The sequence below is a fragment of the Vulpes lagopus genome, chromosome 5 (genome assembly GCF_018345385.1).
Source record: "Vulpes lagopus strain Blue_001 chromosome 5, ASM1834538v1, whole genome shotgun sequence".
In the NCBI taxonomy this organism is placed as follows: Eukaryota; Metazoa; Chordata; class Mammalia; order Carnivora; family Canidae; genus Vulpes; species Vulpes lagopus.
Window position 1 is genome coordinate 118,121,357 of NC_054828.1, and position 17,699 is coordinate 118,139,055.

General features: G+C 55.8%; 1 protein-coding gene across 1 annotated transcript in view; it reads left to right on the top strand.

Annotated features, from left to right (window-relative positions):
* The window catches only part of HS1BP3 (HCLS1 binding protein 3), a 31,433-nt gene extending 14,428 nt beyond the window's left edge, over positions 1-17,005 (top strand). The window contains exons 5-7 of the mRNA XM_041755718.1: positions 7,381-7,541; positions 8,410-8,524; positions 14,847-17,005. Of these exons, the coding sequence (XP_041611652.1) occupies positions 7,381-7,541; positions 8,410-8,524; positions 14,847-15,105 (535 nt within the window). The 3' untranslated portion in view covers positions 15,106-17,005. The remainder of the gene's footprint in view (positions 1-7,380; positions 7,542-8,409; positions 8,525-14,846) is intronic.
* Positions 17,006-17,699: the final 694 nt, after the last annotated feature.

The following is a 17,699-nucleotide window of genomic DNA, read 5'->3' on the forward strand; positions in this document are numbered from 1 at the left end:
GGTGCCAGAGGACCCTCAGCTCCCTGAGGGGCAGGCTGGTCCCTCCATGAATGTGGCTTCCCTTACAGCTGGGCTGGGCCTCCCTCTCTCTGCTCACAGGGATGGCCTCAAGTCAGGAGGCTAGACCCTTTTTTTTTGGAGTGCGAATCCTGTATTTTTTCACAGTTGTGTATACATATTTTGCTTTATCTTCGTAAAGTTTCCTATGTGTTGTAGTATAAAAATGTCTTACTCCTTATATTTGGATAAAATCACTGCTCTGGGATGACTCTCTGGTTTTGGAAACCTCTCAGCACACTGCCAGGTACCCCCAGATTTGCTCCACTTGGAGATGTATTTTTCTTTGCCCTGGTTTTATGGAGAACAAATCGGCGTATAACATTGTGTGAGCTTCAGGTATACAATGTGATGATTTAATGTGTGCATATATTGAGAAGTAGTGACCACAGTAAGGTTAGTTGCCACTTCCAACACCTCACAAAACTATGATTTCTGAGATTTGGGAGCAAGAGATCCCCTAGGGTGGGCCATGGAGGGGCTGTGCAGGTGGCCTCAGCCCCGCCTGGTGAGATGTGCAGGAGCTGCTTCGTGGCCACCTCACTGGCTTGGGATGTCTTTGATGTTCTGACCCCCGCCTAGGATAGCCAGCCCTGCTGGGAATCCAGCACCACCCTGGAGCTTGCGAGAAGTCCTCTTAGACTTAGGCTTTAAGGAGTTCTTTAGGTGATTCACGTATTTAGGGAAATTTGCATTTGAGGAGCCCTAGAAACCAAAGCTGATGAAAGCCTTGGATGAGGCAGGAGCAGCAGGTCCACTGGCCACAGCTCTGCTACCCCACAGGGGTTTCGGGGGGCTTGGGGGTGCTCAGGGCTCTTCCTGCTACCCTCGGTCCTGGCTGGTCACAGCTGAGCTGTGAGCCAGCACCGGCGGGCCTTGCCCTATATCTCTGCAGATACCACTCAGCTGTGGCCTGGACTGGCCTGGCCTGAGACCAAAATCAATGAGGAATGCAGGGGGCACCATGATGGCACCGCCGGCCGCACCCTGGAGCTGCCCCTCTGATCACAGCCACACCCCCCATTAGGGCAGCATTACGTGCTCTGCTGACCGTATTTCCCCGTCTGTGTCAGCGCACAGCGTCTGGCCTGAATGAATGGTGTGACAGTGCTTTCCACTTCTTTAATTCATTTGCAGAAATTTCAGCTCAGGAGAAATCTCCTACAGAGCCCCAGTATGTTTGAAGCCAAATGAGGGAGAATTGGCCTGGTTGGGACAGGAGTAGAGCCTGGATCTCTGCCGCCTCGGCCTCAGCTCACCTCTCCCCTGAGAGGTCCAGGCCCCTAGAGCATGGTCTGAGAGCCCTGGGAAAGCTGAATGTGTGGTCGGCCTAGAGCCGAATTAGGTGTAGGCAGGCCGTCCCAGGTTCAAATCCCAGTTCTGCCTCTTACCAGCCAGAGACTGGCCAGGTCATTGAACTTTTTAGCACTTCAGTTTCTCCTTTTAGAAATGAAAGATCAAGTCTAGCCCCAGGGGTAGAAGGATGAAGTGAGATGTAGTACAGGAAATTTCCTTTGGGTAATGTTACGACCAGACCATTTCGGATTAGCTTTGCTCTGAAGAAGCCCTTGGCTGTTTGAACTAAAGGCAGCCTTCCCATTTCCTGTTCTGTTATGCAAATACCAGCACCCAGTACAGCCTGTCAGACTTGCTGCTTCCAGGTGGCAAGGGTGCCTCCCGGTAGCCTTGGTCCAGAACGTGGTCCTGAACATGGTTCAGAGCAGCAGGCTTGATTAGCTGTCCTTGATGGGATTGAATGGTCACTTGACTCCATAGAAACTTGGGAGGTCAGGTCTGCCTCAGGGGACCCGCAAGTAACAGCATTAGAATGACATAATCCTTAAACTGAAGGACTTGAGGGAAAAATCCAGAGTCTTCCTGGTTATTAATCAGGAACCTTCGAGGGATCATACACTCACGTACCATGGGGCTCCTGGCAGGAGCTGTGCCAGGGTGCCAGCTTCCCAGCCCTCATCCATGCAGTCTCCATGCTGGGTGATGGAGCTGATGGGTTTTCTCAGTCAAAGGGACTTCCAGGTCCCACTGGTCATCTGAGCATTTGGAGTGTCCTCAGGGATGTGGGAATAAACCAAGGCTGCCCCGGTGAGAACAGGCAAAGGCCTTGATTCAGAGCTGGCCATGTATTTGGCCATGGCAAAGCAAGGGTCGGCCCGCAGACCTGCATTTAGCAGAGACTCAAAGGCAGGCTGGGAGTAGGAACGATTCCTCATGGGAACGAGAAGGCTCAGGTGTGCCCCGACTAGAGGTGGTTGGCAAGGGAGGCTGCTGACTGGCAGTGGGGCGTCCTGCACGCTGTGCACTTGGTTGGGGGAGCATATTTGGCTTTCTTTAGCTGGTCCTATGAAGAGGGAGACAGGGGTAAAGAGGGTTGCTGGCAGTTATTGATCAAGTCCTGACCATCGGGACCGTTGCCCATTAGTATGTTCGATCTCTGGGGGCCGTTTCGGGTGTGACCAGCAGTGGGGGGATGTGCCCTTGCAGCCAGACCAGCCTGGTTCCGTGGTGATGCAGGAGCCGTGCTGGGGCAGGGGCAGGGTTTGGCCCCAGCTAGACAAGAAGAAATGTCAACACAGCCCAGCTGAGAAGGGTGGGGGGTCACGAGGTGCTGGTCAGCCCTCAGGTGGGGCTCCGTGGCTGGGAAGCCAGGCTCTGGCTGTTGAGAAAGATCCTTGAGTGTGACCCTAGGGCTATAGCAAATGGTGGGTGTTTGCCAGGCCTCGTTTATGTTTTAGGGCCCAGAATCAAGTCTTTGGGGCTGAAACATGTGAACCTAGCTGTGTGATCACTGTTTCCTGCTGTGCCCTGTGCCAGCCTGCATGTGGGCTCCATGTCGCAGCTTCCAGAGCATTCCTTGCTCCCATTTAAGAGCTAAGGAGACAGACCCAGAGAAGTGAAATGACTGGCCTGAGGTCAGACATGAATGCCCCTCCAGTGCTCCTCCCCGGGAACAGAAAGGCCAGAATCTGCCCCAGGCCCTTTGGCCTGTGGCCCCAACTTCCTCTCAGACTCCTCTCCTCCCCCATGTGCCTGCTGCCCAGTTCTTGGCCACTCTGCATGAGCCAAGCTCTTCCCACCTTGGCATTTTATAGGACCGTTCTGTGCCTTAGAGCATCACTTCCCCGACTCTGCTCAGCCCCCACCCAGCACTTCCCCGAAGCTCCTGTCGGGGGAGGCTAGCCCGGCTCACGGGTGACTGCCTCTCCTCAGTGACCTGTACCACACTGTTGGGTCATCGTGGAAGCCCCGAGGCCTGGTGCTGCTACAGATAACGTTGTCCCGGAATAAGCTTCACAAAAGTTCATTTACGGGTACTCTGAGAATTTTCTCTAAATGAAAAAGAAACTGAATTTAACATTTAAAAATGAAAACCACCTTGTGTAAAAGCAGGAAAATTATATGACTGGAAAGGAGGTTGACTTCTGTGTTTGGTGAAGCATCACCCTGGCTTTGAAGGTAAGTCATGTTGTCACTGAGTCTTGGCTTCAGAAGGATCGACCGCCTTCTGTTTGGTCCAGGAGATGCTCCTGTAACTCAAGTGATGAGGGTCCTGGGCAGCTGGTGCCCATCGGTGGTCTGCTGGGGATGGGAGGCAGGTGCATCTGGGAACACGGACACAGGCCCCCTGGGTGGCTGGAGGGGAGGCTGCTGTCATGTGTCTGTCACTGTCACCAGAACTGCCTGAGCCACATGAGCAGGGCTGCCTCTGTCAGAGCTGTCAGCCTTGGCATCTGCTGCCTCCCTCACGTTTGCTCCACACCCGCCTGCAGAATGCGGCCTGGGCTGGACATCTGTCTGCCATCAGGCACACAAAGCAGGAAAGCTGACGTCTGTCCATGCACACACCTGCGTGCTACAGGAACTTGCTTCCACTCGCCAGCACCCATCCAGGGAGCCCCCAACCCATCTCCTGCCACCTGTGCTGTGCCAGAGCCTGCACAAGTTCAGGTGACCTCCTGCGTGCTCACCAGGAAGGCAGGAGCAGTTCTGTTGTCCATGGCACAGCTCTCTTCAGTGCCCAGCTGCCCCATTACCCCAGCCTTGGTGACAAGAGCCTAATCAGTGAAGGGAGAGGAGAGGCATCCTTTATCTTGCTGGTGCTGAGGGTGGGCTGGCAGACGGACACAGCAGAGCTAGGCGGTGCATCCTGCAGACAGTCGGGTGGATGCTGGTGGGGCAGGAGCAGAGCAGGGATGGGGGAGGCGCTCCAGGGCCATAACCCGTGTGTGCAGCCTGGAGGCCGCGCTCATGCAGTCTGTGGATGAAGGGAAGAAACTGGGCTTGCAGACTCACCTCGCACATGACATGCCTGACCCTGTCCCCAAGGCCAGAAATCTGGCATCATTCTAGGCACGCCCCTTCTGCCCACTGATCACTTCCCAGTCCAGATTTTCTAGGAGCACTTTCGCCTTTCTAGGAGCACATTCTCCCATTCTCTCTGTCCTCGTCTCCCCGTCACACTGCGGTGCTCCCACAGGCCAGGCCCTGATCGTTTCTCTGTGGACCATGAGCCGAGCTGCCGTGGGGACCTGATTCCTGGTCATGCTCGAGCCATGCTCTCGGCAGACCCCCACAGACAAAGGGCCCGCCTCCAGTGCCGAGTCCATGCCTCCATCGCCTTGCCTCCTCCAGGAGCCCTTGGGCTGGGTTGGATCCTTCCTCTGTGCTCCGCGTATCCCGGGACCGTTGCTCTGTGTGGTCATGATGGGTCTCTGCGTGTCTGACTCTCAGCTGTGAGCTTCTGGGGACCGTGGCAGGTCTCACCAGGATCTTGCACGTGGAAGGTGCTTCGAGAGTGCTGGGTCACACGGGGCACTGGGGGGGAAGGCAGGAGCTGCTTACAGAGTGGCCGAGGGTGGGTGAGGAGACCAGCTGATGGGACTGCGGGCTTTGGAGGAGCGGAGCCCTCCACGTACTGTCTGTCTCAGACTAGTGCTGGCAACTGCCTGTCTTCACACGTGCCATAGGTTCACCTGATTTCAGTTCAAGACAAGGAAGGATCAGAAATGGCTCCAGGGAGAAAAACAAGAACATTCATCCAATCTGAGAGGAGAAGTCACATAGCAGGAAAGTCAGGCCTCATTTGCGTTCTCAGAACCAGAGTAGGTGTAAGAAGGGAGATCACTGACATCTCTGCAAAGCTTCTCCAGACATAACTTGTCGTGTTTGTTCTCTCTCCCTTCCTTTGCTCTTCAGACGCTTCTCTCCTTTCCGTGTTTCCTCCAAATTCTGGTTCATGGGAAGCCTCTCACCCCCCTGCCCCCGGGGACCCGTGTGCTCCTTATAGGATTCGAGTTTGCTTTCCTAAGAAATGTTCGGGGACCTGCTAGTTTCTGAACAGGGTGGACCTGCGGGCAGTGCTGCAGAGGGAAGGCCTCAGCCCAGCCCTCCCTGGGGACTGCAGCCCTGGGCAGGGGCGGGGGAGGGCCAGGGGAGGGGTGGCCGTTGGGTGATCGAGGGAAGCAGTGGGGCAGAGCCCATTGATCATCAGATTCCACGGAGACTCCACCACAGCTTCCTGGGCTGGCCCTGCGGTTCTGACTCAGTAGGTCTCGGCTGGAGCCATCTCGGGCTGGCCTGCCTCGAGGGGCCCGGCCTGTCTTTGGTATCCATTTCCCAGGGGCTGTTAAAACCAACATGCCTGACCAGTGAAACAAAACATAGGTGTCCCTGTCAGAGCAGGCCACCCTGGCCCTTCAAGGCGTGTGAGGTGGCATGGCTGAAGTTTCTGGAAAGCACTTACTGTGAGGAGGGAGCAGGCCAGGCTCCTTCCACCTTGCCCAGCACCACAAGCAGGGCCTGGGGGGTGATGCCAAAGCAGAGGCATGTCCCTGTGGCCTGTGACATGAGCCTGTCTGGCTTGTGCCCAGGATAGAGAAAGCAGGGACAGGGGCATTTGGGGCTTGCTGGCACCGCCCTGCCACTGAGTCTCCGCTCTCCATCTCATCCTCAAAACGTGCATCCCTGAACCTGTTGTCCTCCCCCCATCCTGGATGTGTTTCCTGCTCCTGGGACACAGGACCATGAGCACAGGACCGTGAGCGGGCCTCGGCCAGAGTGCCTAGGTGTGCTCCATCCTGGAGGTGTGACCGTCCAGCAGGTGCATTTCCAGCTTCCGTAGCTTCTCGCATGTCAGCGGGAGCCCGAGATTGTACCGGAAGTCTATCCCCAGACTGTGGGAACAGTCTCCTCGGAGCACCCTGCCCTCTGGCACCCAGGGCCACCCTGCTGCTTTGTCCATCTGCCGCCGGTTGGGCTGGCCACTGCTGAGGGCAGGGCCGGCTTCTCAGTGCCGTCTTGCCGCACACTGTTGCCAACGTGAGCCCAGACGGTGACCTCTGTCCAGTGGAGCTGCCTGCCAGGCAGACGGCTTGTTTCCAGTAAAAAGCGGATTTTCACTATTTGCGGGAACCTTATAATGGCTAAGTTGGGCATCAAGAGCAGGGATTGGATCACCGTGTTAAAGTTAAACCAAGTTTGTTTATTTATTTATCAGCAATGTGGCTGCAGACCTTCAGGGCTCAATTCCACAAGTGCTTACATGCAGTCTGTTTAACCACCACCCGGGTCGGGAAACGAAGCCGTCCCGTGGCCCAGAAGCTTCCCTTGTGCCCTCTCCCAGTTTCCCGAAGCAGCATCTAGTCCAAGGCAGGACCTTGGCCAGTAGGTGAATGAGACATAAAGGGATCTTAGTGGGGGTGACAGAGCCAGTGGGGCTCCGAGTAGCCAAGGGGGTGTCCTGAAGGAGGTGGGGTTTGCTCAGTGGGACTGAAGTGTTTGCTAGATCGACAGAGGTTCCACTTCTCAGGGGGCAGGGACACAGGGGAGCATTTACCAAGGCTGCTTTCTGCTGTTCCCCGGTACCACCTGTCCGCAGCCTCAGACTGCGTCCAGCCCCCCTTCCAGTGGCTATGGAGTGACTCTGAGCCTGGCCTCTGGGAGCAGCAGGAGGCGTCGGCCCCCACAGCCTCCAGAAGGAAAGCAGCTTCCCTGCCCTGTGACCATGCAGGCAGGCCTGAGTCCTGGGTGGCCCTTCAGGGCTGGGAGCTGTGCAACAGTCGTTTGGTTCATTCAGACTTTCACCTGCTCCTCCCTCATATCCTGACGGCAGTGGTTCCTGGGGCACAGGGCTCAGCCACTTGCAGTAGCAGGGCCTCACACCTCCACTGTCAGGGTGCCAGAAAGTTCCTTCTTGACACAAGCTAAAGCTCACCTAGCCTGTGTGGCTCTGACCAGGCCATGTGCACCGGCCATCAGTGCTCTCGAGAAAAGTCCTAACCTTGAGCTGTGTCTGTGATTCTGTAGCTCTAAGAAGCCCAAGAAACTCCCCGAAGTGGCTGTGAAGCCTAAGCCCTCACCCCGACTCACCATTTTTGATGAGGAGGTGGACCCTGATGAGGGGCTCTTTGGCCCCCGCACGAAGCTCTCCGCCCAGCGCCCTGCAGAGGACGTGCCCCTGAAGGACCGTAAGTAGAGCCTCCAAGTGTTCCCTTCACTCTTGGTGTCCGTTCAGTGACCCAGCCAGTGTCTGTAAGTGGCTTCGGACCTGCCACACGTGAGCATGATGGAAATCTTCCCCTTGTCCTATTTTGACCTGATATACACTCAGCCTATGGAGATTTTTCTTCTGGGGAAATCTAGTCTTGTACTTGTGTCCCCATAGTCTGGAACATTCCAGGGCTGGATGTTTATTCTAATCATCCCATGGAAGAGAAGGTGGCACCTTGGTCGCTTGAAAAGTGTGGATTGTGAGTGGTGCAAAAGCATCTTTGTCATTCCAGTGGCCAGATGTGGGCACTGCCTGGGAGCTGGATGCAACCACCCCAGGTGTGCTGGGACTCTACAATTCGGATTGTAATGAGGGATTTTGTGTGACCTGTAAAGACTCCTCTGGAGGGTCCTGTGCAGAGTTGGAAAGGGGAAAACCAAACGGCCTTGGGACTTCATGCTTATCCTAGGTCTGACGTTTGCTCACCCCACCTGGCTCCTCCTTCAGGATGGACAAATGATGTCACCCATGGATCCAGCCAGCACTTGGTGACCAGCCACTGAGGGCCAGGCTCTGTGTTGAGCCTGGGAACTCATTGATGAGAAAGACACAGTCCGGGCCTCAGGGCCCTGAGGATACATCCTGACAATTACAGGGTAGCCTTTGAGTTCCTGTCCCTTCCCTTCTTTCTATTCTTCTGGTTCTTCTGTGCTGTGTCTTGTCCCTTGCTCACTGTTTCCTGGCTGGGCCAGGAGGCTGGGCCAGGCTGTCTCTGCCATGTACCCCCTGCAGCTGAGAACAGGCCCGGACTTCCTCTGAACACTCTGTTCCTGCCTTCTCCACAGCCCTGAAGTTGTTTGAAGATCCTGATCTCGGCGGGGCCGTCCCTTTGGGTGACCCCTTACTACTGCCTGCCGCCAACAAGAGTGGAGGGCCCACGTCCCACCCGGAGCTGTTCAGGTACCACCTGTCCCCAGCAGTGCTCCACAAGCTCCGAGAGTAGCCTGGACAGAGCCAGGGACCCGTCCCAGCATGGGAGCGTCTCATCAGCTTCAGCCCCCAAGGGAGGCAGTCTCGGCCCATCAGAGGCAGGAGCCTGTGGGTGGGCACCAACCAGGAGGCAGTGGCGAGGATTGGTTCAGGGGTGGGGGTAGTTAGCGGTCCAGGGCAGCTTAGCAAATTCCAGAAAGAACTTAGTGAATATAAGTCTTTTCCTTTTCACATACACTTTAGTAGTTGATGTGAAGAATGGTTAAATTATGTGATTCCAAGAGCAAGGATCACTGGCATAAACAGGTTTGGGAAACAAGTGAAATGGATTCTTGGTAGCAGGCAACCCTCCCAGAGGGAGCAGGACACACATGTGCTGGACCGCGGCCAGTCCCTGCAGGGTCCCCGCAGCAGGTTTTAGTGGGGAGACCGAGGCCTGGTCTGGATCAACGACGTGTGCACAAGTGCTTGCTCCTACGTCAGACTGCTTGCCATGGTCAGTGTGCTAGACCCTACACGTGGCCTGATTTCATTCTCACAGTAGCCCGCCGCCTAGGCGCGATTTTCTCTGCTTTAGAGAACAGAGTGTGGGAAAGGTAGATGGTCCAAGGCCACAGCTCCCAAGGGACAGAGCCACAATTGGAACCCAATCTACCCACCTGTGTCCCGTCCCCTCCAATCCTTCCAGGACTCTCTGAGCACTTAGAGGAGGAGACGCTGGGAGATTGGCCTCTGGCCCTCGGCTGGCCATGCTCCCTGGGCTTCTGCATTTGCCACTGCATTCTCGGTGTGCTTGCCATCACACGTCTCTGTTGCGTCATGCACGCCCCCCAGAACGCGGCTATGCTCAGAGGTCTACAGGAAGCTGAGCGGTCTCTTTCCAGGAACAGTTATATGGGGCATGTGGTCCCAAGAGGCTGTCATCTGCACCCTCGTTAGTGGCCTCGGGCTGTTAAGCAGCCCTGTGAGTGCCCGCCACGCCTGCGTCCCAGCGAAGGTGTCTTGTCTTTACATCTCCCCATGGTCCCTGGCATCTGTTCTCTGTCATCCTGTGTCCTCACCCCTGACAGCCATGGCAGGCTGGGAGAAGCTGGGTGGGGAGTGGGGTTTTATCTTTAGGAGGAGAAACTGAGGCACAGGGAAGCAGATATAGTAGAGTCAGCCCTGGGGAGGGTGGCAGGGCCGTGTTGAGTATGCCCTGCCTGGGGAGACTGCCATCTCCAGGCCCCAGCATGCCCCAGGGAGGCCATCCTTTTTTTTATATATATATAAATTTATTTTTTATTGGTGTTCAGTTTGCCAACATATAGAATAACACCCAGTGCTCATCCCATCAAGTGCCCCCCTCAGTGCCTGTCACCCAGTCACCCCCACCCCCCGCCCACCTCCCCTTTCTACCACCCCTAGTTCGTTTCCCAGAGTTAGGGGTCTCTCATGTTCTTTCTCCCTTTCTGATATTTCCCACTCATTTTTTCTCCTTTCCCCTTTATTCCCTTTCACTATTATTTATATTCCCCAAATGAATGAGACCATATAATGTTTGTCCTTCTCCGATTGACTTACTTCACTCAGCATAATACCCTCCAGTTCCATCCACGTCGAAGCAAATGGCGGGTATTTGTCGTTTCTAATGGCTGAGGAATATTCCGTTGTATATGGAGACCACATCTTCTTTATCCATTCATCTGTCGATGGACACCGAGGCTCCTTCCACAGTTTGTCTATTGTGGACATTGCTGCTAGAAACATCGGGGTGCAGGAGTCCCGGGGTTTCACTGCATCTGTATCTTTGGGGTAAATCCCCAGCAGTGCAATTGCTGGGTCGTAGGGCAGGTCTATTTTTAACTCTTTGAGGAACCTCCACACAGTTTTCCAGAGTGGCTGCACCAGTTCACAGTCCCACCAACAGTGTAAGAGGGTTCCCTTTTCTCCACATCCTCTCCAACATTTGTGGTTTCCTGCCTTGTTAATTTTCCCCATTCTCACTGGTGTGAGGTGGTATCTCCTTGTGGTTTTGATTTGTATTTCCCTGATGCCCAGTGATGCAGAGCATTTTCTCATGTGCTTGTTGGCCATGTCCATGTCTTCCTCTGTGAGATTTCTGTTCATGTCTTTTGCCCATTTCATGATTGGATTGTTTGTTTCTTTGGTGTTGAGTTTAATAAGTTCTTTATAGATCTTGGAAACTAGCCCTTTATCTGATATGTCATTTGCAAATATCTTCTCCCATTCTGTAGGTTGTCTTTTAGTTCTGTTGACTGTATCCTTTGCTGTGCAAAAGCTTCTTATCTTGATGAAGTCCCAATAGTTCATTTTTGCTTTTGTTTCTCTTGCCTTCATGGATGTATCTTGCAAGAAGTTGCTGTGGCCGAGTTCAGAAAGGGTGTTGCCTGTGCTCTCCTCTAGGATTTTGATGGACTCTTGTCTCACATTTAGATCTCTCATCCATTTTGAGTTTATCTTTGTGTATGGTGCAAGAGAGTGGTCTAGTTTCGTTCTTCTGCATGTGGATGTCCAGTTTTCCCAGCACCATTTATTGAAGAGACTGTCTTTCTTCCAGTGGAGAGTCTTTCCTCCTTTGTCAAATATTAGTTGGCCATAAAGTTCAGGGTCCACTTCTGGATTCTCTATTCTGTTCCATTGATCTATGTGTCTGTTTTTGTGCCAGTACCACACTGTCTCGATGACCACAGCTTTGTAGCACAACCTGAAATCTGGCATTGTGATGCCCCCAGCTATGGTTTTCTTTTTTAATATTCCAGAGAAGCCATTCTACTGGGACTTTCCTGGCACAGTTCATTCTAAATCCATGACACTGGCACTTCCCAACCCACGTTCTGCAGAGCTCCAGTTCTGCCTTCAAAGGGGTTCCGTGGCCGGTGGCTGGGGCAGTGCCAGTGTTAAGCAGGACTCTGAGGGCACGAGTGGGAAATTGAGTGTAGCATTCCACGTCCCTGTTGGTCTCTGGGACCCTTCCCTTGGTCGTGCCCCTTGGCGTCCCACAGAGCACTCTGGGAATCCCTCCCTTAGGGGCCAGGTGTCTGCAGCCCTGTCTTCACTCTGCCACACATTGGTGATAAAGAATTCACATTTTGAGAGCAGGAGCCATGTTTTACTCTCCTTTGTGCTGGCTCTGTGACTATCCAGGCAGCGATCGGGGTTCCTTATGATAAAAAAAAAAAAAAAAAAAAAAAAAAAAAAAAAACTTCCTGATACTCATTTCATTCACTGATGCTGTCACCATTCATGCCTTCATGGCCATCAGCTAGCCCGAAGCGGCAGGTGGTGGAGTCCGATATGCCTCAGTCTCCTCTTGCTGTGCAGCCACGCCAGTGGGAGGCCTGCAGGTGTGGCCTGTCCTCTGCAGGGGCCTGGGGAAGGGGAGGGGCACCAGGGTCCTCCGAGTGCCCCGCAGCCTCTCAGTGGTTGACCTTGCACTGGCAGGACCTGGAACAGAGGGAGGGTTAGACCTCGAGTTAGTGGGTCCTAATTCCAGCCATGACTCAGGCAGCCTGGGAGCACATGGAAAGGGGTGCCCCTGAGGCCCCCCCAACCCGAGTGTGACTGCCCCACCTGCCACCTCAGAGCAGCTTCTGATGAGTTCCAAACAGTGATTTCCCAAGCAGTGTAAATCCTGGACTCTGAAACAAGCGTTTAGCTGCTGCTTTATTTACCGAAGGGTCCCGTGTGAGGATAATTCGGTCCTTCTGAGCTTTTCCTGGGCTCTAGTTCCAGTGGAGGGTGAGGAAGAGCCAGCACCTGCCCCCAGGGAGTTCAGGGAGAAGCTGCTGCTTGTGGGGAGCCAGGGCACAGCTGAGCCGAGGTTGCCAGGAGCAGCCTGTCCTAGGTTACACTTCTTGAGACTGCTGCAAACCCAAGATAGCTGCCTGTCTTTGAAGGCCTGGCTTGGGCTGGACCCTCTCAGCCTGGGCTGGAAAGATGCCTGTAGGCTCACATCGCTGCCATCCACAGAGGCTGTGAGTTCTCCCATGAGGGTCTGTGCCCCACTCACTGCAGGAGGGTGACCCAGAGCTCCTCTGGCAACTGGTGCTCGGCAGGCACCACTCCAGGGGAGGGTTGTGCTGGGCACTCCACGCTCAAACAGACCTCTTCCTAGCCCTGCTGATGTCTGAGCTGGATCCCGTTTACAGATGGGGAGACCAAGGACCAAGGAAGCAGAGTGATGAGGTGGACCTGAGGCCACTGATGAAGGAGTCGCAGGAGAGAAATGGGACCGTGCTCCGTGCACAGCGCTGGGTTTCTGGACACCCGGTGGCTCTGCAGTCCTGCTGGCTAATGCCGCTGTTACCATCCCACAGAGGAGGACACCGGGGTCTTCTGCTTCCAGCACCTGTGCCCTCCCTCCTCTGTCCCTGGCATGGCCGAATGAGGTCTACTGAGCTGCCTTAGACACCTCGGCCCACGTGTGGGCAGCACCTGTCTGGCTGTCTCTGCTGGTGGCTGGTGTAGGAAGCATGTAAAGGGTCACGAATCCTCTTTCAGGAATTATACATTGGCCCTTGGATTTCAAAGGGTGTTTTCCATGTGACTCCGTGAAAGCCCCCAGGATAGTGTTGCCAGACTCCTGCCCCCACCCCCAACCCTGGGTCTCCTGCTGTCTCCTGGTTCCAGAGCAGGCTGGCCAGTGTACAGCTTCTCCCAGAGGGCAGGATGGAGGCTGCTGTGCCCCTGGGAGCATGAGGCCAGGACAGCGTCCGTCCGCCCTCTGCCTGGCTGAGTGGAGAGCATGAGAGCACCTGTCAGGCCATTCTTCCTTAGCATCTCATGGAAGCTAGAACATCCGTGAAATGACCTCATCTGACCCCTCGCCGATGGGGAATCTAAGACCCAGGGAGGGGAAGGGCCCTGTCAGTGGTCACTTACCTTGCAGTTCTTAGAATCACCATGTCCCACATGGGACTGCCATCTGTCGAGGGACAGAGGAGTGGACAGCAAGTGTCGTGAAGCCTGACCCCGGGAGCAGCGGCGGGGGGACAGTCCCTGAGGACGCAGGTGTATAGAGCTTATCACAGAGCCCCAAGCTCCTCCCTCAGGAGGCAAGAACGTGTCTGGGTCAGGTCCCCAGAGACCACAGGTTCAGCAGGTGTCACCTGAAGGGCCTCAGGGGATCTGTGGCCTCAGCATAAAGAGGGATCCTCGACCTTGGAGAAGCCCCACCTGAAAGGGCTTTGTTGCATTGATGTCCCAGGAAGGCAGATGCACCTGAGAGACCCAGCCACCCCCGGGCCAAGTCCTAGTCCTTCACGAGCTGGCCATGGGCCCCAGGCAAAGCCCTTCATGTCTCTGTACCTCAGTTTCCATATCTGTAAAATGGGGCTAATACCTACTACCAGACAGCATCTTGTGGCTATGCAGTGAGTTAATGATGTGGAAATGCCTGACCACACTAGATATTGAGCAGGATGTTGCTCGAGTGGGAAGCTGGTGGGATAGATCAAAAGGGTCTTGCCTTGTGCCTCTGGTTTCCAGAAATTGAGTTCTTCCACCAGGAACTGGCAGCGAGTACTCCCCTCTGGCAAAGAGGGCAGAGCCAGGTTGTAGCCTGCTTTCCTTAACTGCCGTCCAGTACCTGGGGCAAGTCCCGTGTGACCGTCACGCTCCTGTGGGCTGTAGTCCCACCCAGCAATGGGCTGTCAGGTCCAGGGCCATGGTGGCTCCTGCCCTCGGTGGGCTTTCTGTCTAGCACCCGGGCGGCCCACAGTGGGTACATGGAAGGCAGCCTCACCCCACAGTGATCAGATCCCCTCACTTAGTCCTTCTCAGGCTGAACTTGGTCTAGATGATGGCTCAGCTTCTGAAGTCAGACGCCCTGGTCCCGACTCAGACACTGTCACACACTGTCACCTTAGGCGGGTAGGGTAGCTCGGCCTCCTGGGGCTTGAGCATCCATATCTGTAGGGTAGAGCTCAGTCGTACCCCGAAAGGGCTTGCAGATAAAACAAGATAGCGTGTGTCAAGTGCTGGGCACAGAGCAGGTCTGTATCTGGCAGCTGTTATTCTCGTTCCTTGAGAGGTTGAAGGATAAATCCCGTAAAGGGCCATCGTCTAGAGAGGGGCCACCTGAAAAGCAGCTCTCCAGAGGCTGCTGAGGGGCGGCCTCTGCTCCCCCTGTGCTGTGGGGCTGCGGGGAAGGAGTAGCCTGCCCGTGTCCCTCCCTGGGGGCAGGCTGGGGCCAAGGCCAGGTTGAGGCCTGTAGTGGGGTGTCATTGCCTCGGGGCCTTGCTCCCTTTGCGGGAGGTTATATTCAGAACTTCCCCTTCTGGTTCCCTAGAGTTGAAGAGGACTTGGACCAGATTCTGAACCTGGGGTCTGAGCCCACACCCAAGCCCCAGCCTAAGCCCAAACCGCCAGTGGCAGCCAAGCCAGCACTACCCAGAAAGCCAGCTGTGCCCCCCAAAGCAGGCCTGCCTGAGGCTTTGGCGGGGCAGCAGAAGCAGCAGCAGCAGATTCAAGCCATGGACGAAATGGACATCCTACAGTATATCCGGGACCATGATGCACCTGGCCAGGCTGCCCCCAGCCTCTTCTGACCCTCCCACCCCTGTACTGGCCCTGGGCTAGCAGAGCCTCTCCCCAGAGGGGTATATGGCAAGGTGGGTACTCTGCCCTGCAGGACCAGGGCCTCAATTCCCAAGGCAGGGGCAGGTGCCCAGGTCAGAGGACCCCCTGTACCACCTTGTTTTGTTTCTGGTTTTATTTTTGGGCCTGCAAGGTCACAGTACCCTGCAGGGCACAGAGAGAGGTCACCGTTAGAACTGGAGTCCAAATTGTCTCAGCCACCTGGATGTGGAAGGGAGAGCGTGTGAGGTGCTTTGCTAACCAGGAGCTCAGCCCGCAGGATGAAACGAGACAGGAGGGACCCAGGGAGGCCCTACTCGGGGCAGGGAGGGTGTGTCCATCGTGCCCACCGCACAGTAGGGAGGATGTGCCCAACCTGGGAGGAAGGGTGGCGTCCCTGAGCAGTGTGGCTCCTGGGGCCCTGTGGGCTCTGAGAGGGTCCCCAAGGACAGATGCCCCAAGGACAGATGTGGTGCTTAGGAGAGCCTGGTCGGGTGGGGCGTCCCTGAGCTGCTTCTGGTAATCAGGTGCTGAGCAGGGTACACTTTCCCTTGCATCCAACCTGAGGGAGACATGAGGCCCAGGCCTGCCTTTCTGGGGTGGGGGCGGCCTGACAAGCCCCTGGTCTTCCTCCCTCCTCCTTGCCCGGGGAATGCCTGGCCAGACCATGGCCACCATGGGGCTCTGGCCATACGGCCAGTGTCCACCACTGCAGCTCTGAGCAGAGCAGAACTCTGCTGGGCCTGCAGCTGGGGTGTCCCTCCTACCCACAGTGGGCCTGGGATGCTCTCAGCTGCGGCTTCGAGCACTTTGTCCCGCGGTGGTCGCTGCCAGGCCTTGCCAGGCTCCCAGATCTGCACACACTCTCCGGCCTTTCAGCAGCGGGGACCGCCTTTCTAGGGAGAAGGAGCCCTGTGCCAGAGCAGGGCCCGTGCCTTAGCCTTCCCCTGGACCCCCACGCCCCGGCACTCGGTGCTCAGGAAATTCTCAGTGAATGATGTTTAATAGAGCAAAGAATATCTTTTTAAATATATCCTTTGTGTTCAGAACTAGTTTTTAATGAAACACAGTTTTTAATGAACTACAACCACTGTTGTCCCTTGGCCTCTTCTTGACAAAGACATGGGAGAGGGTCTGGAACCAGGACCCCAGATGCTTTCCTGATGGGGCGCCCCTGACCAAGCTGATTGTTCGCCGCCATCAGTCTCTGGCACCCCTGCTGCTGCCCTGGGCCTGGGCCTGGGCCTGGGCCTGGGCCTGTGGGGCTGTGGGAGCCCTCCCTCTGCTCTGTCCTGTGTCTCATGCACCCTGGCGCCCCCGTCGGTCAGCTGTCTGGTCTGAGAAGGCTGCCCTCCCCCAGCCTAGGCCAGAGTGGCAGGAAATAGGCAATTGTGAGGTCTGAGAGCTGAATGTCTTCTCTGCTGCCTTACCCAGGCTCCAAGGCCTCTCTCCCCAGGGCTCTGCACAGGCTCCGGGGCTCCTAGTGCCTGCCACTCCGCTTCCCTTTCACTGCCAGGCCTTCATGCCCTGAGCCCAGGAGGCCTCAGAGGCAGTCGTTGCCCAGGTGAGGGCTGCCCCCTGTTCTCCCTCCTATGCCAGCTCCCCACCCACCACCACCTCTCGCCAACTGTGTTGGGGGCTCAGCCTGCAGGCCTGGAAGGGGTCACGGACGGAACCTGCCATCCTGGTGGGGGTTCATCCGCAGCAGGCTGGCCTCCCTGGAGGCCTGGCACCACCTAGACACTTGAGTGAGGATGTGCACGTCCCCAGATGATGATGCTCAATCTGTGGTTGGTTCTCCACCACGGGTCTGTGACCTACTGGTGAATTGATGACGCCCAGTGATCCAATAAAGTTCATTTCCGTGACTCATTCCAGCATTTGTTAATGGTGTTTTTTCCGCGCCTGGGCTGATGGGAAATACTGGGGGCGGGGACGGGGGTGGGGAGACAGTATCCTGTTACCAGTGGGCTCAGCAAGAGGAGCTGCCCTTGAAGGACCCTCAGGTCTTCCACGGCTCTACCCAGGCTCCCAGGCTAGAAAGCAGTAGCTTTCTAGGAGGAGTTGAAGCCAAAGGGAGGATTCCACTATGTAAACTGAGGCAGAGGGGCTAGAGGCCCAGGCCCCACAGGGATCACTGGGTCAGTAACTGGCCAGCCAGGACCCTTGGATAACAGTCTGGAAAGAGAACACTTCCCTTCTCCAGATGTGCCATCTCCTCATAGTGGCGACTGGCCTAGGCTTGGACTGATCTCCGGGTCTTTAAGCTCTGCCATCAGACAGCCCTTCCAGGTAAAGCCATCCATCCGCACACAAACCTGTCCTGGCCTCCGCACCCCTGCTGGAGCTCAGGTTCTGAGAGGCTGCTTTGTGCCTGGACCCCAGAGGTCCTGTGCAGATGGCTCTGCATCTGACAGTCACTGGGGAACCAGGAATGGGTCCCTAGGAGCCCTGGAGGCCCCGAGCAGGACCAGGTTGTGGACCAACGCTGGCCTCCTCCCACCACTTGGCTTTGGGCCTCGTAACCAAGCTTGAATTGGGGTCTTGGCTCCCAAGGACAAACAGT